Genomic DNA, 24,715 nt, shown 5'->3' with positions numbered 1-24,715 from the left:
TTACATATATATTCATTACATAAAAAAGTGAGGTTATTTCAACACAATGTCATAATTTATAAGAACTAGTCATAGCAGCATTAGAGTAACTCTGGTTATCAAATTTTTTTTTGTCTTTTGTTGGCTGCACCTGCAACATATGGAAGTTCCCAGACTAGGAGTCTAACTGCAGCTACAGCTGCCAGTCTACGCCATAGCCACAGCAATGCCAGATCTGAGCCACGTTTGTGATCTACACCATAGCTCATGGCAACATCAGATCCTTCACCCACTGAGCAAGGCCAGGGATTGAGCCCGTGTCCTTATGGATACTAGTCAGGTCCTTAACCTGCTGAGCCATGACAGGATTCTTCAATTTTAAATCATTTCCAAGAATGTGTTATTTTTCTTTTAAAACTTCTATCAAGAGGAAATTTCTCTTCCACATCTCATTTGTACTATTTGGCCAAAACAAAAGCAAGTATCTCTATTTGTTTTCCTATTTAGTGAAGTTTCCTACTAGTCATAAACATTTAAAAGTAAAGTTATCTAAAAGCAAAAACAAAAGAATCAGTCACAGCACTAGAAGGGACTGAGCTGACTATCTAACTCCATTTTTTTCAATATAGGAACCAACTTGCCAAGTTTTTTTTCTTAAGTAGACAGTGACTAAATAAGTACTTTGACTACCTCAGAGTTGCCATGTAGACTAAATCAGATATATACATGAATAATTTTATAAAGTCTAGTAATATTACCTGGATTTTAGAAACAAGTTTCAAAAAAGGCCAGCTGTCATCATGCCGTACCAATTCTACAACAAGTTGTTCAAAAGCAGACAATTCATGAACTCCTCCCTGTCGGCCTGAACTCCTTCGATTCAGTGTCATAGGAGATGATTCTGAATAAAGAATTGTATTAATTATTAGGTGATAACCAAGCAAAATATTTGATCACCACAAGCCAAACAGGGCATATAAATAAAAACTAAATTCAACCAGAAAACCGATACTCTACCCACTGAGATGTTAAACTAACTTACGTGCTGAGACATATAAATTTAGACCAAAAATTCATTATTTCCTTTCTTTTTTTTAGATTTTTACTTTTTCCATTATAGTTGGTTGATAGTGCTGTCAATTTTCTACTGTACAGCAAAGTGACCTAGCCACATACACACATATATACATTCTTTTCCTCACATTATCCTCCATCATGTCCTTTATATCATCACAATTGACTAGATATAGTTCCCTATGCTATACAGCAGGATCTCATTGCTTATCCACTTCAAATGCAATAGTTTGCATCTATTAACTCCAAGCTCCCAGTCCACCCACTCCCTCCCCCTTGGAAACCACACATTATTTCCTTTTGATATTAAAAGTTTCCAATTGAAATAAACATTCACTGGGAACAGACTGTAAAGAGTGTAATACAAAAGGACATTCTAGAAGTACCCTGGTGACCTAGCTGTTAAAGACTCGGCATTATCACTGCTGTGGCTCCGGGAGCAGGGGTTCAATTTCTGGCCCAGGAACTTCCACGTGGCACAGGTGAGAAACAAAAAAAGGAAATTCTAGAACACAAAATCTGTGGATTGTTTTTTTACTCCATTTTATTAAAAATATGTCTTGGACTATAGTAAAATGAGGCAAAAAGAAAAAAACCCACAGGAAATCCCAGTCACGTTTTTGAATAATGCAACACAAACTCTCTAAAATTCTTCAAAGAACAGTAGTAGCATTTTTTGGTTAACGTCATTTTTTAAAAAAATCAAAGTTTTATTACTACTGGCATTAAAGAAAAGGGAAGATAGGATTGAAGAGATAGATGGGTATGGAGTTCCCGTCGTGGCGCAGTGGTTAACGAATCCGACTAGGAACCATGAGGTTGTGGGTTCAATCCCTGCCCTTGCTCAGTGGGTTAACGATCCGGCGTTGCTGTGAGCTGTGGTGTAGGTCGAGGATGCGGCTCCGATCCCCTGTTGCTGTGGCTCTGGCGTAGGCTGGCGGCTGCAGCTCCGATTCAACCCCTAGCCTGGGAACCTCCATATGCTGCAGGAGCAGCCCAAGAAATAGCAAAAAGACAAAAAAAAAAAAAAAAAAAAAAAAAAAAGAGAGAGATAAATGGGTAAAGGCATTATTATATGGATAAATACTACTATGAACAATAATTATCAGAATTAAAAAGATAGTTGGTCTGCCGAGTGTTATGATGATGATGATTCTGGGAATGGGGAGTCGTGGCGTGCTCCTTCAGTGCCCCCATACTGCCCTTGCACTGCCCTGCCGTCTTAGGCCAAAGGGAGGGGAGCAAGTGGGGTGCTAGCAGTGGCCCCTCAGCAAAAGCTATCATGAGGGTGGGGAACTAAAAAGGGCTCCTGCTGACTCCCCTTAAAAAAAAAAAAAAAAAAAGATCATTGGTCATCACTCCTTAGCAATATTACTGTTCCAACTCTCCCTTGCCCCAGATTCAGTGTGTTAGATGGGAGACTTACCAAATTACCAGAAGTAGCTCATCGAGGTGATGATGAGTATGTGTGTTTTGAAGGAAGAAAAGGTGGAAGAGAATGAAACATGTTATACTGTGATAAGCTGAGCCTGTGCAAGTATTGGCCAATCTCTCCATTAAAAACAGAACATTGTAGGAGTTCCTGTCGTGGCTCAGTGGCTAATGAATCCGACTAGGAACCACGAGGTTTCGGGTTCGATCCCTGGCCTTGCTCAGTGGGTTAAGGATCCGGCGTTGCCGTGAGCTGCGGTATGGGTCACAGACGCGGCTCGGATCCTGCGTTGCTGTGGCTGTGGCGAAGGCCAGCAGCTACAGTTCTGATTCCACCCCTAGCGTGGGAACCTCCATATGCCGCGGGTTTGGTCCTAGAAGAGGCAAAAAGAAAAAAACCCACAAAAAACAAAAACAAAACACCTCAGAACATTCTTTCTTTTTTGCTTTTTTTTAGGGCCATGGCACATAGAAGTTCCTAGGCTAGGGGTCGAATCAGAACTGCAACTACCAGCCACAGCAACACTGGATTCCACTGGGCAAGGCCAGGGATCAAACCTACAGGCTCATGGATACTTGTAACATTCGTAACCTGCTGAGCCACAACGGAACTCGCTGTTGGCGAATTTCTTAACAACTACTCTGCTACATTAGTAGAATTACTAGTAATGCAGTTTATCTTTAGTTCCCAAATAGCTGCCCCTTCCTTGAATATTATGCTTCAGGTTAGGTTGCTCCATAGTAATTCTGAATAGTGAGTCTTTTGAAAATGATCCAAAGTATCTCAACATTCAACCTTTCCAAATCACTCAATTTTCTTAGGTAAGAATAAATACCATGATATCATTTATACCTGGAATCTAAAATATGGTACAAATGAACCTATCTACAGAAAAGAAACAAACTCATGGACATGGAGAACAGACGTGTGGTTGCCAAGAGGGAGGCAGAAGGAGTGGAATGGACTAGGAGTTTGGGGTTTGTAGATGCAAACTATTGCATTTGGAGTGAATAAGCAATGAGAACCTGCTGTATAGCACAGGGAACTATATCTAGTCACTTGTGATAGAACATGATGGAGGATAATGTGAGAAAAAGAATGTATAAATATCTGTAACTAGGTTACTTCGCAGAACAGCAGAAATTGACAGAACATTGTAAATCAACTATAATAAAAATTTTTAAAAAGAATAATTTAAATTAGAGGTCTTCATACCTGTAGATTGTCTTTTCCTGCCTCTTCTCTTGGATTCACTATCTTGCAGAGAAAGTTTTGAAGCAACATTTAGAGATCTTGATTGCTCACTTGACTTTGTAGCAATGACCCTGAAGTTAGGCAGGTTGGGACTACTTTCTGGTGTATTATTAGCACTTTTCCTGCCTCTACGTTTTCTACGAGGACTGAGTAGTTCCACGAATACATCTGCTTGCAGTGGGTCATGACTCTGGCGAGTAGAACGACTGGCAATTCTTAAAGACTTAGTTTCTGTAGGAGGAGCAGATTTTATCTTTCTTAGGCTTCTACTGGTAGTTTTAGAAGAAAGAGTTGTTTTGGGTGTACTCTGCTGACTCCTTGAAGTATATCTTCCAGGATCTTGTCGTTGGCCACGACTTGAGAAAGAAGAGCTCAGTTTCCCTCTTGTTTTAATTGACAATCTAACTTGAGGTCTTCCTCGTTTTGGTGGGCTATGAATAGTGTTACAAAACAATTACTTTACAGAGCAATGATCAACATATAATCACTTTTATTCCCCTTGTTCTATATTCATTCAGCCAATGAGTTCTACAAACTAAGCTTTTCTATGTCACTGAGACTTAACCTATATTTAATTCCTTAAATTTAGAGCCAATAGATTTTTCATGAAATTTAAAATGTGCTTTCATGTATTTCTTTATAATGCAAAGAGAATGTTTAATAATTTCAAGGACATCATCATGAAAATCAAATCCTAAATTATGATAAACTGTAACGAAATTCTTAGAAGAACAGAATAAATGGACTTAATCATATTGAAAAACCTATTTTTTGCTTTTTAGGGCTGTATCTGTGGCATATGGAGGTTCCCAGGCTAGGGATCAAATCTAAGCTGCAGCTGCCAGCCTACGCCAGAGCCACAGCTATGAAGGATCCAAGCCATGTTTGTCACCTATACCACAGCTCACGGCAACACCAGATCCTTAACCCACTGAGTGAGGCCAGGGATCAAATCTGAGTCCTTATGGTAATCAACCCAACTAGTTGAGTCACAACAGGAACTCCTCAGAAACTTAAAATGCAAATCTTTTGCCTCCTTATGCTACAGGAGACTGTCATTTTTCATTACTATTGATACTGAGTATCCTACATGAGTGGCATACAAATAGACCTTAAACTTACTGTGCCTCAACACCAAGAATCTCTTCCATCTTCTGATGTTTGTAATACATGAAAAGCAAGGGTAACTTATACCAGTATACTCTACACTAGTTTTAAAAAAATTATGGACCCCAACCATTTCATTTGTATTTGGACAGTGAAGAGACTGTATGATTAACACTCCTCATAAACTCTCATTTTATTGCATGTTAGGACTTACCTGACTTCTTCCTCTTCTTGAGAATCATCTTCATCTTGTTCTACCTCATACTCTTCCTCCTCACTTTGACCCTCTTCATCATCATCATCAACTTCATCATCCTCACCTTCCAGACTGTCTTCCAGCTCTTCGTCACTTTCCAAGGATGGTCTCTGTCTAGAGGAGAGTCTTCTAGACCGTTGCTTTGGCCGACACTCTGGACAAAACCAATCTCCTTCAGGCACAGTCTGATAAATCATATAAATATCATTAATCATTTGATGCAAAGAATCTCAATGCCTCAATTCTGATCTGAGAAGTAGGTGAAAAAAATACCTTGAGCTTTGGCCGAACACAGTAGGTATGATGACCCCGATCACAGCCATCACAAAGTACCATGTTTTCAGCATCGCCTTTCTTTCGGCATATCTTGCAACGTGCATTCAGTATAGATTTAGACCATATCACACTGCGATCCAAGGTGGAGAGATGAAGAAAGACTTGGGATAGACTAGCAGAAGAAAGGAGAGACTCTCTCCAACGGTCCAGGACTGTTTTATAAGAACGCCCACTGTCACTGGCATCTTAAATGAAAAGAGAAAGTGATTAAAGTTCCTAAGCAAACCCTAGATATCTCCTAGAACTATTTTCTCAGTAATTTTAAATAGGTTAGACTTTACAGTTCTTTTCTCCTAATACTTCACAAAAAGACTGTGTTGATATTAAAAACAAAAACCTCATGTTAAAGAAAATATTTGCTGAGCCACATCTTGTTTATGACATAAGGAATTGCATAAATCTATAAACCAAATGTTTGAGGATTTCAATAGCTAAAAAAGAAAAGTAACTTTGGCAATCCTGTGTCTTCTGGACTAAAAAATCTATTAGGAATCATTTTACTAGATGCCATAAATCTAGCCAGTCTATCATTTTACCCTGGCATCTTCAACTGCTCTTCAGTATAGCAACCACCTTAGTTTTCCTAAGACATTATACTTAATTATGAAGGGCCTACCACGTGTCAAAATTCTGCAAGATATATAAGACTCCACACATAGTTTGGTCCCATCATGCCACATTTTCCACTATTTCCTCAAATAAAACTCCACGAGTAGTAGCACAATGGTTAAGGGAATATAGGCTATGAAGTCAGTCTACCTTGATTAGCTGTCCTACGTGAGCTTGGGCAATTTACTTAACCTCTCTGTGTCTCAGATTCCTCAGCAGTAATTTGTGGTTTGTTTATAAGACATTTTATGAGATAATACACATAAGACATGTAAGCTGCCTGTCATTATCCCTGAATCACACTGATCCTATGTGCAGCACTTTACAAAATATGAAATAAATCTACTCTATGGCCCTTGCTTTTAAGATTTTTTTTTTCTTTTTAGGGCTGTACCCATGGCATATGGAAATTCCTAAGCTAGGGGTCGAATCAGAGCTGCAGCTGCTGGCCTACGCCACAGCCAGAGCAATGCTTGATCTGAACCACATCTGCAGCCAACACCACACCTTGTGGCAATGCCAACTGAGTGAGGCCAGGGATTGAACCTGCATCCTCATAGATAGTAGTTGGGTTTGTTTCTGCTGAGCCACAAAGGGAACTCCAAGAAATTTTTAATACAGCTGGGAGAGTGAAGATATACACAATGAGTTGAAGTCATAAGGCAAGAGACCTGCCAAATACTAGTGCATCTTGAGCTCACGTTTGACTGTTTGGCAGGGAGGGAGAGAAAGGACATTAAGACCCAAGGCCTATTCAACATAGTGAATCCCCAAGGACCCCCAAAAGTGACACCTGTAAGTGTCAGGGGTGAAACAGGAGCCCCAAGAAAAAAGCAGCAAGGAAATCTGCTCATCTGGCCCTAGGTATTGGGTGAAAAGGGGAAATAAATCTACCCTAAGATGATGTAACTGCTAGCAAAGGCTTGATCAAGTTTAAAACCTGAAAAAACACAAGCTAAGATTTTATTTCATTTTTTTATTTTTTGTCTTTTTGCTATTTCTTTGGGCCGCTCCCGTGGCATATGGAGGTTCCCAGGCTAGGGGTCGAATCAGAGCTGTAGCCCCCAGCCTACGCCAGAGCCACAGCAACACGGGATCCGAGCCGCGTCCTCGACCTACACCACAGCTCACGGCAAGGCCGGATCGTTAACCCACTGAGCAAGGGCAGGGACCGAACCCGCAACCCCATGGTTCCTAGTTGGATTCGTTAACCACTGTGCCACGACAGGAACTCCACAAGCTAAGATTTTAAAGTCATTCAGCGTTGGTAATGATTTCAGGTGAATGGCAGAAACAAATGCAAATCTTTGCAAATTCTCTCTGAAGAAATTTCCATAGATTAAATTCTGAGGAATAAGAGTTAATAGTCAAAACCCATAAGGCACATGTGAAAACAAAATAAGCAACAGCCTGCAAAACATGACCCATAAAGACTTGAGACACAGAATTAGAGAGATTATAAAATAATTATGTTTAGTATGTTTTAAGAAATGAACATTTGAAAATATGAGTAAATAATCAAGCAGTTTGAAAAAGCATCAGAGGAGTTCCTGTCATGGCTCAGTGGAAACAAATCCTGACTAGTATGCATGAAGATGCAGGTTCGATTCCTGACCTCGCTCAGTGGGTTAAGGATCTTGCATTGCCGTGAGCTGTAGTGTAGGCTGTAGATGAGGGTTGGATCCTGAATTGCTTTGGCTGTGGTGTAGGCCAGTGACTACATCTCTGATTCGACCCCTATTCTGGAAACCTCCATGTGCCTTGGATGCAGCTCTAAAAAGACAAAACAAAACAAAAAAGCATCAGACCCTCTAACAATAACTGAGATTTATAACCCAGTGGGAGAGGGGAAAAATGGATGGGTCAAATGACTCTTTAGATGAAGCTGAAGAGAAATATCAGCAAAGAGGGAGATAAATGTAATAATATAGTTCATTTGATTTATTTTCACTCTCTTGTTTTATGGCTTTCTATTTATCTTGATTTTCTGATATAAGTTTTCATGAAAAAGTCTGGTCTGAAAGGAACCTCCAAGGAGAAGGCAACAAGAAATGCTAGTTCAAAGATCTTGAAGAAACCTTTCTGGATAAATTAGAGGGCATTCTTACTGATAATGGCAAGAAATAAGGTTGCAGAGGCCAACATGGAAGAGTGGAAGAAAAATTATGAAGAATTTTCACACCGTGGCACAGTGGATTAATGATCCAGCTTGCCTCTGTGGTGTTGCTGGTTTGATCCCTGGCCCAGTGCAGTGGGTTAAGGATCTTGTGTTGCTTCACTTACATATGCCTAGCCAGAGAACTTACATATGCCATGGTGGGGGCAGGGGAAAAAAATGAAAAAAAAAAAAAAAAAAAAAAAAGAACCTCTCGAACCTTGAAAGTCAGTTTGAATGATTCTTAACTCAAACACTGGTGAAATGCTGTAAGTTTTCATCAAAGAGATGCTTTAAGGGAGTTTCCATTGTGAAGCAGTGGAAACGAATCTGACTAGGAACTATGAGGTTGTGGGTTCAATCCCTGACCTCGCTCATTGGGTTAAGGATCTCAAGCTGCCATGAGATGTGGTGTAGGCTGCAGATGTGACTCAGATCTGGCATTGCTGTGGCATAGGCTGGCAGCTGTAGCTCCGATTAGACCCCTAGCCTTCAAACTTCCATATGACCTATGCCAATGGTGCAGCTCTAAAAAAAAAAAAAAGGAAAAAAAAAGAGACAGAGAGACATGCTTTAAGAAAATTAAACCAAATAGAAAACTGACAGAACACTGTAAACCAAATATAATGAAAAAATAAAAATCATTAAAAAAACACATACACACATGTACATAAATACATGCAAATGGATGGAAAAATATTAGCTGTACACTCATTTTAAAAAAAACAAACCATTGGTAGCTCAAGGTTCAAATTTTATCCTACTTACTCCTACTCATTTTAAATATAAAATATAAATAGATGTCCTTATTTTTCTATTTTCATGTAAGTACTTAGGGATAAACAGTATATATGATTCCATTTTTCTGTTGTTTGTTTTATCTTAAACTTTGCTTCTTCCCCGGATTATACAACTCTCAAGGGCAGAAATGTCTTGCTTCTCTTTCATTTTCCATTATGTTAGAACAGATAAAATCCTCAAGAAATTACTAATTAAAAGTATTTTACTAACACAAAATAATGGTAGATTCTAATGATCAAATATCACACTGGGAGACTTCCTACTGGTAACTGGCACTACAAAGTAATCCATGTCACTATGCCATCACAGGTTTCTACAGGAGATAAAAAATAACATCTCTGCAGTTTCTGTTGTGGCTCAGTGGTAAAAAACCCAACTAGAATCCATTGAGGACACCAGTTCCATCCCTGGCCTCGCTCAGTGGGTTAAGGATCTGGTGTTGCTGTGAGCTGTGGTGTAGGTCGCAGATGCAGCTCGGATCTGGCATTGCTGTGGCTGTGGTGTAGGCTGGCAGCTGCAGCTCTGATTTTATCCCTGGCCTGGGAACCTCCATATGCTTCGGGTGTGGCCCTAAAAAGACAAAACAAACAAACAAAAAAACCCTCAACACATCTCCTACTCCATAGTTCTCCCTATGCTAGTAAAGGAAAAAAAGAGGGTGAATAAATACTATATGTAAAATAAGTAGGCATGCATTCCATAGCTGTTCATTTTTTTAATAAATAAATCTATTAAGATTCAACAATGTCAACTTTTTTTATATAACAATTTAAAAGTCTAATTAGCTGAGATATGAAATGTAGAAAAAAACAAAGTTAAGATGTTTTATAAGCTCGCTCCCAACCCCACTCTCTTCAAAAATTCAAATTCAAGGTTTTCCTTCAAAAACTAAATACGTAAACCAGTATTCAGTAACAAAGAAAGCAAAGTCATAATTCTTTTTTTTTTTTTTAGGGCTGCGCCTGTAGCATATGGAGGTTTCCAGACTAGGGGTCCAATCAGAGCTCAGTGGGTCAGAGATCTGGCATTGTTGTGAGCTGTGGTGTAGGTTGCAGACTCAGCTTGGATCCCACGTTGCTGTGGCTGTTGTGTAGGCCGGCAACTGTAGCTCTGATTCAACCCCCAGCCTAGGAACTTCCATATGCCACGAGTGTGGCCCTAAAAAGCAAAAAGTAAAATTAAAAAACAAAACAAAACAAAAAAAACTGTTTCTGGAATTCTCTTATGGTGCAGTGGGTTAAGGATCCAGCATGGTCACCACAGTGGCTTGGGTTGCTGCTGTGGCACCACAGTGGCTTGGGTTGTTCAATCCCTGGCCTGGGAACTTGCACATACCATGAGTGTGGCCAAAAATAAATAAAATAATGCAAAAAATTAAAAAATTGTTTCTTCTGGTACTCTACTACTGAGATATAAACTATCTCAATATGATGAATTATAAACTAAATCAATATGTCGGAAAGACCACAGGGAAGTAGAGGCAGTTATAACATGAAAATTGATATGGAATTTGAAACACATAATCTAGGAACATAATGGTTCCTACATTAGTCTCTAAAAGCATATTAATTTCATAAATTGCTGAAGCATGATCCAGACAGCATTATTTCTGTCATCCTAACCACAAATTATTTCCTCATCTGTGTACCCTTTAATACTTGGTATTTCTGATTTCGCACTTCTCACACAGAGCTCAGGTTAGTGACCCACTGTACTCCTAAGAGTAGGGATTTAAGCAGCTTCTTCTTCTTCATTTTTTTTTTTTTTTTTTTTTTTTTTTGCTTTTCAGGGCCACACACTCATGGCATATGGAGGTTCCCAGGCTAGGGGTCTAATTGGAGCCACAGCCACAGCAATGCCAGATCTGAGCTGTATGTGCAACCTACAAAACACCTCATGGCAACTCCAGATCCTTAACCCACTGTGCGAGGCCAAGGATCGAACCTGCAACCTCATGGTTCTTAGTTGGATTTGTTTCCGCTGCACCGGATGGGAACTCCTTAAGCAGCTTCTTTGAGGTTCTGTTTTAACTAACAGAAACAACAAACTTAGGTATAATCTTTGATTATTCAGGGTCTGGATGAAATGTTCACAAAAGAAGAGACTGACAGAAACAGTTAAAACAGACATTCATTAAAATGAATGAATATCTAGAATTAAAAAAATATTTAGTATTATAGAAAAAAACTCACCTAAAAGAATTCTTATTTTAAAATGTAAATGCGATCTCAAAATTTTCAAATTAGTTAACAAATTTCATTATGTCAGCCAATAAAGCTCTATTATATAAAGAGTAATTCAAAAGCATTTAAAATACAACTAAAATCTTGAATTAAAAACAGATACTTACCAAGTGGAGCTTTGAGAAAACGCCTCTCAATGCCCTGCTCTATTTGAAAAAGTGCCATTGCAAGATAATGGACCACGTTGCTCACTGACTGTGGGGTACTTGCATTAGTTGAGACACTACTTGGTGTTTCTGTTTTTATGCCCAAAAGTCTACAATTAAAACAACGAAGAGTTTACAATACTTAAAAACACTATTAGGTGAAACTTCAGTCCACTAATTCATCCAAATGCTTATTTATACCTGTATAAGAAAGTTTCCTTAATCTCAAGGAGTTCTCATAAGCTAGTAGGAAAGGAAGATAAAAATATGAACTAAGAGCTAAACTATCAAATCATTTAAGGAGGTCACAAAGGCAAATATCTAGAGGGAAGGTGGATGAGACAAGGCTTAGGGGAAACGTTTCAGAGAGGTGATACTATGATGAGCCTCAAGTGATAAGTATCTCAGGTGGCTTATCTTTATTTTTTCTGCTTCAACTTTTACTTACAGCTGTCTCATAACTAACTGGTTCCATGGCTTCCAATCTTACTCTCTTTACAATAAATCTCCACGCTGCACCAAAAGAGATCATTTAAAAGTACAAGCCCATTCCCTAAAAGCCTTTGGTATGATGTCTTCCCTCCCAGTCGCCTATCCTCCTCACCTTCAGGTCTTAGGTTCACAGTCACTTCCTCTAGCTCATTCTCTGCTGTCTTCCATATATTCTAGCAAGATGCGAAGCCCTCCTATGTACTACATTTGCAATAGGTAGTTACTTCTACCACAACTCTGACCCTATTCTATAATTGCTGGCTTAATGTCCCTCTACCACTTCCTTCTAGACAATTAACTTATCCTTAAGGGCAGATACTATCCAAAATAACTCTGAAAAAGTAAAAGTACCTGTCTATAGATATATTGGTTCTGACTGACAGCTCAAATAATATTTTAATCTATTACAGTTTACTAAGTTTTCTTACAGAAAAGAAAAGTGGATAGAGAATGGCTACTTTCAGAAATGAATAAAACCTTAAATTCAAAGACTTTTTTAAAAAATTGAGTAATTATCATTATCCTAACAAGTTGTTTTGGCTACTTTAGTATTAAGTGGAGTAACAGAAAACCTGAGGCTTAGCAAAATCATCATTTCAGTGGTTACAAATATTAAAGTCTTCACAATCAAATTAGATTTTAAAACAATTTTTTTGAAGAAAAACAAAGTTACTTAAAAAATTTGACATCTATGGTCAATTAATCTTTGACAGAGGAGGGAAGAATATAAAATGGGAAAAAGACAGTCTCTTCAGCAAATGGTGCTGGGAAAACTAAACAGCTGCATGTAAATCAATGAAACCAGAACACACCCTCACACCATGCACAAAAATAAACTCAAAATGGCTTAAAGACTTCAACATAAGAGAGGACACCATCAAACTCCTAGAAGAGAACATAGGCAAAATATTCTCTGACATCAACCATACAAATGTTTTCTTAGGTCAGTCTCCCAAGGCAATAGAAATAAAAGCAAAACTAAACCAATGGGACCTAATTAAACATACAAGCTTTTGTACAGTAAAGTAAACCATAATAAAACCAAAAAGACGACTTATGGAATGGGAGAAAATAGTTTCAAATGATGCAACTGACAAGGGCTTAATCTCTAAAATATACAAACAATTCATACTACTCAAAAAAAAAAAAAAAAAAAAAAAAAAACCCGGTTGAAAAATGGGCAGAGGACCTGAACAGACATTTCTCCAAAGAAGACATACAGATGGACAACAAACACATGAAAAAAATGCTCAATATCACTAATTATTACAGAAATGCAAATCAAAACTACAATGAAGTACCACTTCACACCAGTAAGAATGGCCAACATTAATAATTCACAAATAAATGCTGGAGAGGGTGTGGAGAAAAGGAACCTCATCCTACACTTTAGGGAATATAAATTGGTACGATCACTGTGGAAAACAGTACGGAGGTACCTCAGAAAACTAAAAATAGGACTACCATATGATCCAGCAATGCCACTCCTGGGTGTATATCCAGACAAATTTTCATTCAAAAAGATACATGAACCCCTGTGTTCACCACAGCACTATTCATAATAGCCAAGACATGGAAACAACTTAAATCTCCATCAACAGAAGAACGGATTAAGAAGATGTGGTACATAATACACAATGGAAAAAACATAAAAAACAAAATAATGTCATTTGCAGCAACATGGATGAAAATAGAGGCTCTCATACTAAGTAAAGTAAATCAGAAAGACAAATACCATATGATATCACTTATATGGGGATCCTAAAATATGGCACAAAGGAACATATCTACATTAAGAAACAAACTCAGGAGTTCATGGCACAGTGGTTAATGAATCCAACTAGGAACCATGAGTTTTTGGGTTTGATCCCTGGCCTTGCTCAGTGGGTTAAAGATCCGGCCTTGCCGTGAGCTGTTGTGTAGGTTGCAGACGCTGCTCGGATTCCGCGTTGCTGTGGCTCTGGCATAGGCTGGCAGCTACATCTCTGATTCGACCTCTAGCCTGGGAACCTCCATATGCCTCGAGAGCGGCCCAAGAAATAGTAAAAAGACAAAAAAAAAAAAAAAAAAAAAAAGAAAGAAAGAAAAGAAAAAAAAGAAACGAACTCATGGAGAGAGAACAGACTTGTGGTTGCTGAGGGGTGGGATGAAGTGGGAGTTTGGGGTTAGTAGATGTGAACTATTAGATTTAGGACGGATAAGCAATGAGGGACCTATACCCAATCACTTGTGACAGAACATGATAGAAGGTAATATGAGAAAAAGAACGTATATACATGTATAACTGGGTCACTATACTATACGGCAGAAATTGACAGACACTGTAAATCAACTATAATTAAAAAAAAAAAAGAAGCAGCAGCAAAGGTAAGGGGTAGCCAGAAAGATAAATTAAGAAATGAGAGTGGTGTCTCAGAAATGTAAATCAAATAGATACTGACTGGAAAAAGTTTCAACAAGGAGGAAAAAAATTATTCAAGCTATAAATAAAGACAATGTCTTTATTGAAAAAACAAAACAAAAAACTAATAAAGTGGCAAGGAAAAGTGATGATTACTTTGAAAAATCCTTTTTGTACCTGTCTTTTACTATGACCTTTGCTGGCTCATCAATTTCCATCTCTTCTACATCTTCATTCACAGTTTTAATTATTCCATTTTCCTTGTTTTCCTCATTTAACAGCTCATACCGTCCACTTTCTAATGCTGATCTCCAGATGTGTCGGTCTGTAACCTGTAACAAAACCTAAATTTACTAATCTTGCAAAATGGCACATGCTGATCCTAAGAAGTATGAGGTTCAATGTACATATGAAAATTTCATGAATATTCTAGAACAGATTGTGAATCAAAAAGGGATCTAAAAATAAGGTTACTAAGTGGCCAAAATGGAATTCATATCATTCATAGATGGAAGCTTTAATACCTTACTCTCTATATAAACATTTATAAACAATCATAAACAATTCTAAGATTGGTCACCTGATAGTAGCAAAAAAAAATGACAGATGATATCAAAGGAATGAACAGAACACACATACCAAGCATGAATTACTTACAGATTTTAAAAAGGTAACAAAGAAACCAATAAACAAACCAGACTCAGCACAGCAGGCAGGAGCTAGTCAAGGAAGAAGAAAATATCCTTACACATTTCAACATCTCGGATAAAAATACCATAAAACAGATAGTTTAAAAGTACTAAAAATCAGTATTAAAAAGATCAACTATGTTCACTAAATTGTAAAAGCAGACAGTCATATATTTAAGAAATATTTCTATCTACATATAAACATTTTGATACAGGGGAATAAACTTGGTTTTCATAAAAAATATTATCACTCCCTGGTATTTATTCGGAACACACATGCCTTGACTATATCAAATAAATTAACAAATATGACCAAAATACTGGTAATTAGGCAAATTAAAAATGGGAACAGCTACAAACCTTGATTGCTCCTAATGTTCCTTGGTAGATCCTGTCTTCAATATCCAAAAGAAAATCTCTCAGCCTCAATTCAAGCTGCCTTTCTGCAGACATTTGAGATGGATCACATGCATTGGAAGATTTTCCCCGACTATACGTAGATTTGCTATCAGTTTGAGGTTTGTCTGAAATAGTTATCATATGTCTTTATTGTGATTTTATTAAACAACACAACTACCCATTTGACTATGACTGTGAGATAATGGATATAAAACCACTCAGTAAATCCTTAAGAGCAAAAAAAAAAAAAGCCTGTATATCACTTATCTGATAAGGGACTTGTATCTAGAGTATGTAAAGAACTCTTACAAATCAGTAAAAAAATAATACAATTAAAAATGAGCAAAGGATCTGAAGAGACATTTCTTTTTTTGGTCTTTTTGCTATTTCTTTGGGCCGCTCCTGCGGCATATGGAGGTTCCCAGGCTAGGGGTCGAATCGGAGCTGTAGCCACCGGCCTACGCCAGAGCCACAGCAACGCAGGCTCCAAGCCGCGTCTGCAACCTACACCACAGCTCACGGCAAGGCCGGATCTTTAACCCACTGAGCAAGGGCAGGGACCGAACCCGAAACCTCATGGTTCCTAGTCGGATTCGTTAACCACTGCGCCACGACGGGAACTCCTGAACAGACATTTCTTTAAGGAATATATACAAATGGCCAATGAGATCATGAAAAGATGCTTAACGTCATTAGTCATTTGGGAAATGCATATCAAAATCACAACGAAATACCACTTCACACCTCAAGAAGGGCTAGAATCAAAAAGTCAATAGTAACAAGTGTTGGCAAGGACAGGGAAAAATTTTAACCCTTAATTTAAAATCATAAGCCACTTTGAGTTGCTGCAGTAGCAGAGTGGAAACGAATCTGACTAGTATCTATGAGAATGAAGGTTCGATCCCTAGCCTTGCTCAGTGGGCTGGGGATCCGGTGTTGTGTGAGCTGTGGTGGAGGTTGCAGACTCAGCTCAGATCCCGAGTTGCAGTGGCTGTAGCGTAGGCCAGTAGCTGTTTGCTTTGATTCCACCCCTAGCCTGGGAACTTTCCATTAAGTCACGGGTACAGCCCTAAAAAGTGAAATAAATAAATAAATACATAAATAAATAAATAAAATGGTGAGCCACTTTAGGAAACACCTGGCAGTTCCTCCAAAAGATTCAACAGAATTACCATGTTAGCCAGTAATTTTATTCTAAGATATTTACCCAAGATAAATGAAAACATATGCTGGCAAAAATGTGTACACAAATGGTCACAGCAGCATTATCCATAATAGCCAAAGGGTGGAAACAACAGAAATGTCCATCAACTAACATATGGATAGGTAAAATGCCATAAAAAGAAATGAAGTATATGCTACAACTTGGATGAATCCTGAAAATATGCTAAGTGTAAGATGCAAGTCCCAAAAGGCCATAAATTATATGATACCAGTCATATAAAATGTTCAAGCAGGGAAATTTACAGTGACAGAAAATAGATTTGAGGTTGCTTAGGTCTATGGGGGGTTGGTAGTTAAAGGTTAGAAGATTTTTTTTTCTTTTTTTTATGGTCACACTATGGCATATGGAAATTCCTGGGCCAGGGATTGAATCCAAGCCACAGAGGTAGCAATGCTGGATCCTTTAACGCACAAATTCCTGTACCACGCAGGGGACTGAACCCGGGCTTCTGCAGTGACCTAAGCTGTTGAAGTCAGGTTCTTAACCCACTGTACTACAGTGGGTACTCTGAGATTTCTTTTTGAGATGATGAAAATGCTCTAAAACTGACTGTGTGATGGTCACACATATCTATGAATATGCTAAAAACCACTGAATTGTACATGTTAAAAGGGTAAATTGTATATTGTATTAATTAAATATCAATAAAGCTGTTAAAAAGGAATTGTGGGGAGTTCCAGTCGTGGCGCAGTGGTTAACGAATCCGACTAGGAACCATGAGGTTGCGGGTTCGGTCCCTGCCCTTGCTCAGTGGGTTAACGATGTGGCGTTGCCGTGAGCTGTGGTGTAGGTCGCAGACGTGGCTCGGATCCAGCGTTGCTGTGGCTCTGGCGTAGGCCGGTGGCTACAGCTCCGATTCAACCCCTAGCCTGGGAACCTCCATATGCCGCGGGAGCGGCCCAAAGAAATAGCAAAAAGACCAAAAAAAAAAGGAATTGTGATCTACAGTTTTTAATCCTGAAGAGAACTAAAGTAGTCACAGTAAATCTAAGAGTTCTCTACCTAGAGAATCTCATTTACACCTAAACATGCCTTAGTGCTTTGTCTTATCTGTCATCAGTAGACCATCAATAGGAAATGCTGCTACCAGATCTGCTCTTGCAGCCCATCTCCAAAGAAGTGATAACTAATGGAACCTGTCCTTGGACCTTCAGCTAAAACCTTCAGTGAGTAAGGTCACTATTAGAGCTCAAAAATGGAGGGTAACCTCAACGCCTTAGGCAGGTATTCAGTTTACTAATCAAGGAATGGGATTATTAGCAAGAATATGTAACTTCTCACATTTCTAGATCTGTTTCACATAATCCAAATGGAACACAGCGGAATCTAGAAAATCTTATTTTTCTAAAGGGCAAATTTTCTCTAATTCAGGAACTAAAAGCACAGTCCAAAAGAAAAAGAAAGTGCTTTAAATATAGCTCTAATAATTTGAAAAATGCTTAATCCCGAATCAGAGATTGTTGGGAAAGAAAAATAAAGGAAACAGGTTTCATTGAAAATTTACCTGAAAAATGAAATTTCTCCTCAGAAAAACGGGCTAGCTGTGCACATATTCTGCTTTTTTCTTGCAACAAAGTTTCTTTTAAGGCACTTTCTCTATATCCTCTAGAATTGAGAGCTCCAATAAGCTGGTCCAGCTGTTCACAAGAACTGTAAAAGCACCACCGGTTTGGCTTATGCACTGGTTTTGGCAGCTGCACAGAATCATCACATGGACCTTGGTCAATGCTGGAGGTAGATTCAGACATCAAAGAAGCTCCAGTTTTAGTGGATACCTGAGGATCTTGAGACTGTACATTATTCTGAAATGACGAAGGTCTAGGCAAGAGCATATCTTCAGTGAGACCAGAATAATCCTCTTCAATAAACAATCCAGGAATAGAGGGGAAAATCCAATACCGCCTATACATGCGGTCACGGCCCAAGGGAAAGATATTGGTACATGCTATGGCATTCTGGATTTTTTCTAAGAGCTCTTTCTCTTTTCGTTGGTGTTCCTGTTTTAAGGCTTCTTCCTCATCAGCAGTCAGAGGCTCTCTTGTTACACAGTTGACTTCTTCCTGCCTTGAAAATTCTTTAAATTCATTTTGTCCTCTCTTCCCTATAATTGAAAGAACATCTGATCACCGTCATCATATTTTAAATTTTCATTACAGAAATATGATACAAGTTACTACATATTATGGACCAAATTGTATGTGCCACCCCCACATCCCCCAATTTATAGGATGAAGTACTAAACTCCAATGTGACTGTATTTGGAGACAGGGCCTTTAAGGAGGTAATTAAGGTTAAAGGAGGTCATAAGGGTGGGGTTAATCCAAGGGGACTGGTGTCTTTAAATAAGAAGAACAGAGACCAAGGCACTCTCACACTGTGGGCACAGAGGAAGATCATGTGAGGACACAGCAAGAAGGTGCTATCACCAGCCGAGAGAGGCCTCACCAGAAATCAACCCTGTGGCACCTGATCTTGTGCTTACATCCTCTAGCACTATGATAAAATAAATTTGTTGTTGGAGTTCCCATCATGGCTAACCACGATGGACAACGTGGCCATAATTAGCGAACCTGACTAGCATTCATAAGGACACAAGTTCAATTCCTGGCCTTGCTCAGTGGGTTAAGGATCCAGTGTTGCTGTGAGCTGTGGTGTAGGCCACGGCTACAGCTCCAATTGGACCCCTAGCCTGGGAACCTCCATATGCAGTGACTGTGGCCCTAAAAAGACCAAGAAAAAAAAAATGTGTTGTTTAAACCCCCCAATCTGTGATATTTTGTTACGGTGGCATGAATAGACTAATACACCATGTTAATAAGAAATTGGCACAGTTAAATATAAAGGGACACGCAAAAATCTGCCACCTCCATAATGAAAAGTGTGGCAGTCTGTAACATTATTCTGCAGCATACATTCAGTCCCTCCTCTAAGGCAAGAGAGTTTACTTCATAAAGGGCTAGCTACTAAATATTAGGCCGTGTGGGTCATATGATTTCTGTGACAGTTACTCAACTCTGCTCTGTAGCATGAAAACAGCCACTGACAATACGTAAATGAGTCAGCATGGCTGTGTTCAATAAAGCTTTATTTATGATCACTGAGTTTGAATTCCATACAGTTTTCTTTCTTTTTTGTCTTTTGTTTTTTTAGGGTTGCACCTGCGGCATATGGAGGTTCCCAGGCTAGGGGTACAATTGGAGCTACAGCTGCTGGCCTATGCCACAGCCATAGCAACAAGGGATCTGAGCCATGTCTGCGACCTACACCACAGCTCACAGCAACGCCAGATCCTTAACCCACTGTGAGAGCGAGGCCAGGGATTGAACCCAAAACTTCTTGGTTACTAGTTGGATTCATTAACCACTGAGCTACTATAGGAACCCCATACAATTTTCATATGTTACAAAATACCAATCTTTAAAAAATTTTTTTCAATTATTTAAAAATGCAAAAACTCTTTTTAGCTCATGGGTTATATAAAAACAGGAGCAGGACAGATTTGGCTAATGAGGTGTAGTATACTAACTACTGCTTTAAGGTAACAGAACCCTTAATTATTAGTGGGTACCTAGTAATCCAAAAGAAGGACAACATTTCTCAGACTCTCCCCAGTAAACATGGCTACATTAGAAAATTCTGGTCAAAGAGATGGGAGCAGAAGCATTATATGTAACCTTTGGGTTGTGCCACTTTTTCTTCTTCCCCTCTTCCAACCAGGTAGAATGGAGATATGGTGATAAATCATTCTGGAATATGAGGATGGCAGCAAAACCCTAAGGATGACAGTACCAAAAACATAGAAAGAGCCTGGATTGCTGGTGATCTGACTGGCCTTTTATGCTGTGTTGAAGAATTACACTTCTCTCTTGTCATTGTCAACTACTTAAATGGTTGAGGGAGTGTTTCTTCCATTTCCTTTGCCTGAAAAGACTTTGCACGAGGATGGAATTACGTGCTTCCTTAAAATTGAGCAGAGTTCACCATAAAGTTGGCTAGGACTGATTTTTTTTAATAGAAAGATTTCAAATATTAACTCAAGATCTTTAATGGTTTAGGACCATTTACTTTTTTTTGTCTTTTTAGAGCTGCACCTGAGGCATATGGAGGTTCCCAGGCTAGCGGTTGAACTGGAACTACAGCCGCTGGTCTACGCCACAGCCAAAGCCAAGCCAGATCCAAGCTGCATCTGCAACCTACACCACAGCTCACAGCAATGCCAGATCCTTAACCCACTGAGTGAAGCCAGGGATGGAACCTGCGTCCTCATGGATGCTAGTCAGATTCGTTTTCGCTGAGCCAAGATGGGAACTCCTAGGACCATTTACATTTACATTTTTTCATTAATCCACATTTATAATTCACATTTTTCTAGGATTTTGCTCATTTTTGCCTCTACTTTCAAATTGATTGCTATAAAATTATTATATCCTCTGGTCTTTAAATTTCTACTCTATCTATAATTATGTTGCTTCCATTTTTATTTATTTTTTTTTTGTCTTTTTGTCTTTTTTTAGGGCCGCACCCACGGCATATGGAGGTTCCCAGGCTAGGTAGGGGTCCAACTGGAGCTGCAGCCGCCACCCTACACCACAGCCACAGCAACGCCAGATCCAAGGCATGTCTGCGGTCTACACCACTGGATCCCCAACCCACTGAACAAGGCCAGGGATCGAACCTCATGGTTCCTAGTTGGATTCGTTTCCACTGCGCCACGGGAACCCCCCATTTTTAGTCTTAATTTTGTTTATTGAGACCCCTCACTTCCCTAAAAATCAATTTCAACAAAGAATTTCAATTATAAAGAATAAACTTTTGGTTTTGTTGTTCTCTACTGCAGTTTTTTTTTCTCCATTTTTTGAAAGTTTTATTGAAGTATAGTTGATTTACAAAGTTGTGATAATTTCTGTTGTTCTACTGCAGTTTTATCTTCTATTAATTTCTACTCCCATTTATTGTTTCGTTATACTTGGACACATTAGTTTTTACCTCTAACTTCTCATTTTTATTTTTATTTTTTTTCTTTTTCAGCTGCACCTGTGGTATATGGAAGTTCCCAGGGCAGGGAATAAAATCCAAGCCGCAGCTTCAACCTATGCCACAGCTGTGGCAATACCTGGATCCTTAAGCCACTGCGCCAGGCTGGTGGTCAAGCTGCGCCACCTCAGAGACAATGCTGGATTCTCAACCAGCTGTGCCACAGTGGAAACTCTTCTACCTCTAACTTCTTAAATGAATGCCTACTTCAGTTTGCCTTTTTTCTTTCCTAATATGTATTAAAGCTATACATCTTCCTCTAAGTAGAGGGACTGTATACAGCAAATATTATTATGCAGTATTAATATTTATTAATTTTAAATATTTTCTAAGTTCCATGGTTTCTCCTTTGACCCACTACTTAACAAGTATGTTTTAAAATTTGTAATATGAATTTTATTCATTTTGGATTTCTAAATCAACTGCATTGTAATCAGAGAATACAACCTCCGTGATATAGAAGATTCTCTGTCTACTTATAACAACCATTTAGAAAATAATGCAGAAAGAAGAGATATCATCCAAATTACAGGCAGGGAATAAACTTAAGGATCTCCTTTAATAGTTATCAAATGAAGATGGTTAGAGATCCTCAGAAGTAATTTGTATCGAAAGCTTTAAAAAATGTATTGCCTTTAATCCAGCAATTTATGAAATTATTTTAATCCAGCAGAGATATCTCTTCTCAACATACGACATCAATTACAAGCATTACTCATCTTGGTATCTCCAGCATCTAAATGAGGCATTGAATGCATGTTGAATGAGAACATTACAGAACAAAAATTTCTATTTGGTCTAATATAAAGTAGTACATACAAAAACGCAACAAAACTCACTGACTAACCAAAAGTTGAAGTGATGAGAAACTGTCCTATTAAAGAGATATGAATATTGTCTGTACACAACTTGGAATAACAAATGGAGTAATATAATATATATTTCGGAATTGCAAACTAACACAAGTGACTTATCAATTAAAATCAAGCAAGCATGCCCTGAAGAAATTCTTTATTACCCCTTCTGCCTCTTTTATGTAATCCTTGGTCATCTTCATCTTCAGTGACTGTATCTTGATCTTGTTCCTTTTGTTCTATTTCTTTGCTCTCAGTGCTAGTATCAAAATCTTCCCTTTCTTCCTCCCTTAAGGATAAAAACAAATTATATTCATTAATGAATATATAATTCCATTCATAAAATATTTATTGCCTGCCTACAAAGTGTCAGGCATTATGCTTAACAAGATGACACAGAGAAGGCAGATAATAACATAAACCATTATAAAATTAAAATACTAATTAAATACTAAAAAAGGAGACGTTCAAAGTGTTATGAAAGCATTTCAAGGAGAACCAAATCTAGTCCTGGGGATCAATAAAGGCTCACTTGAGGAAGTTAACATTTAAACTGCAAGACCAGAGAGAGTGTGGAGGGGTAAGGCGACATGCAAGAAGTAATCTCCATTTCTAGCTGAGGGGACAACATGTACAAAGGCACTGAGCTCAAGGGAAAAGGAAGGCGAAGAAGGTAAAAGAAAAAGAAATAATCCAAGATATGAATGAGAAAAAGTAGGGCTAAGTCATACTAAGCCTTGTAGGGCATTACTCAAAAATTAATAGGAAAAAAGTCAAAGATTTTAGAAAAAGGAAATGATATGATTAGAAGGAAGGCACTTTGGCTAGGGAGGTGATGGTGGCTCCGAGTATAAAGGGGATAAGTAGGCAAACAGTGGAGGAGAGAAACAGACAAACTTCAGATACAGTAAGTAGGCAGAATGAACACTAGGTGGACGTTTTACCTAATCCACTCCATTGCCCCAATTAAAACTAAAATTGCATAAAACTTGAAATAAATTCCATCATTTATATTCTACATTCAAAGTAAATTTTGTGAATTCAAATGTACTCAGAAGCCAGAGAGATAATGTAAATGAGTGAAGTTAGTTGAGTACAAAAAATATGAAGTGTGGGATCTATAACATGCCTTTTTTTTAAAAATTGAGGTATCACAAGGAAAAAAATAATTGTAGCTACGTGAGGTTATGGATATTAACTAAACTAACTATAGTAATCATTTTACAATATATGCATATGTCAATTCATTACTTTGTAGATCTTGAATACAACATTTTATGTCAATTGTATCTTGGTGTAACTGGAAAAAGTTTATAAAATGCAAAAAAAAATTAAGATATAATTTACATACCATAAAAATCACCATTCAAAATGTACAAGTTAGAGGTTTTTAGTGTATTAACAAAGTTGTGCAATCACTGCCCATATCTAATGCCATAACATTTTACATTTTCATCATCCACAATGAGAAACCACATAGCCATTTTCATTTCCTCTCTCTACTGCCCCTGGTAATCACTCATCTCCTTTCTGCTATGGATTTGCCTATTCTGAACTTTTTCTACAAATGGAATCACATAACACATGGCCTTTTGTGACTAGCTTCTTTCACTCAGCATAATGTTTTCAGGGTTTATTCACATTGCAGCATGTATCAGAATTCCATTCCTTTTGTTTTGTTTTCATGATTGCACTTATGGCACATATTCCTAGAACAGGGGTTGAATCAGAGGTGCAGCTGCTGGCCTACAGCACAGCCACAGCAACACCGGATCTAAGCCACGTGTGTGACCCATGTTGCAACTCGTGGCAATGCCAGATTCTCAACCCACTAAGCGAGGCCAGGGATTGAACCGGAATCCTCAAGGACACTATGTCGGGTTCTTAACTCACTGTTCCTCAATGGGAATTGCAGAATTCCACTCTTTTTAAATGTTGAATAACATTCTGCTATAAGGATATAGCACAGAAAAGATACATCGTTTTGATTATTCTTTCATCAACAATGGACATTTGGGTTGTTATTTTTTGGCTATTAAGAATATTGCTGCTACGAACTTTCATGTATACATTTTTGGGTGAATGTATGTTCTTAATTCTCTTGAGCATACACCTAGGAGTTAGGTTGCTGGTTATATGATTAACATGGTTTAAACTGTTTGATGAACTGCCAAACTTAGCCAAAGCAGCCACACTGTTCTACACATGCCTGCTGGCAATACAATATAT

General features: G+C 38.3%; 1 protein-coding gene across 2 annotated transcripts in view; it reads right to left on the bottom strand.

Annotated features, from left to right (window-relative positions):
• Window positions 1–24,715, bottom strand: part of BAZ1A (bromodomain adjacent to zinc finger domain 1A) — a 100,344-nt gene that overhangs the window by 2,701 nt on the left and 72,928 nt on the right. For both annotated transcript variants that reach the window (NM_001244159.1, XM_013989047.2), the window contains 9 exon segments: window positions 738–880; window positions 3,701–4,170; window positions 5,061–5,287; window positions 5,376–5,623; window positions 11,354–11,502; window positions 14,463–14,617; window positions 15,335–15,498; window positions 18,103–18,699; window positions 22,651–22,775. In NM_001244159.1, the coding sequence (NP_001231088.1) occupies window positions 738–880; window positions 3,701–4,170; window positions 5,061–5,287; window positions 5,376–5,623; window positions 11,354–11,502; window positions 14,463–14,617; window positions 15,335–15,498; window positions 18,103–18,699; window positions 22,651–22,775 (2,278 nt within the window).

Source organism: Sus scrofa, chromosome 7 (genome assembly GCF_000003025.6).
Source record: "Sus scrofa isolate TJ Tabasco breed Duroc chromosome 7, Sscrofa11.1, whole genome shotgun sequence".
NCBI lineage: Eukaryota > Metazoa > Chordata > Mammalia > Artiodactyla > Suidae > Sus > Sus scrofa.
This window is presented reverse-complemented; position numbering and strand designations above follow the sequence as displayed.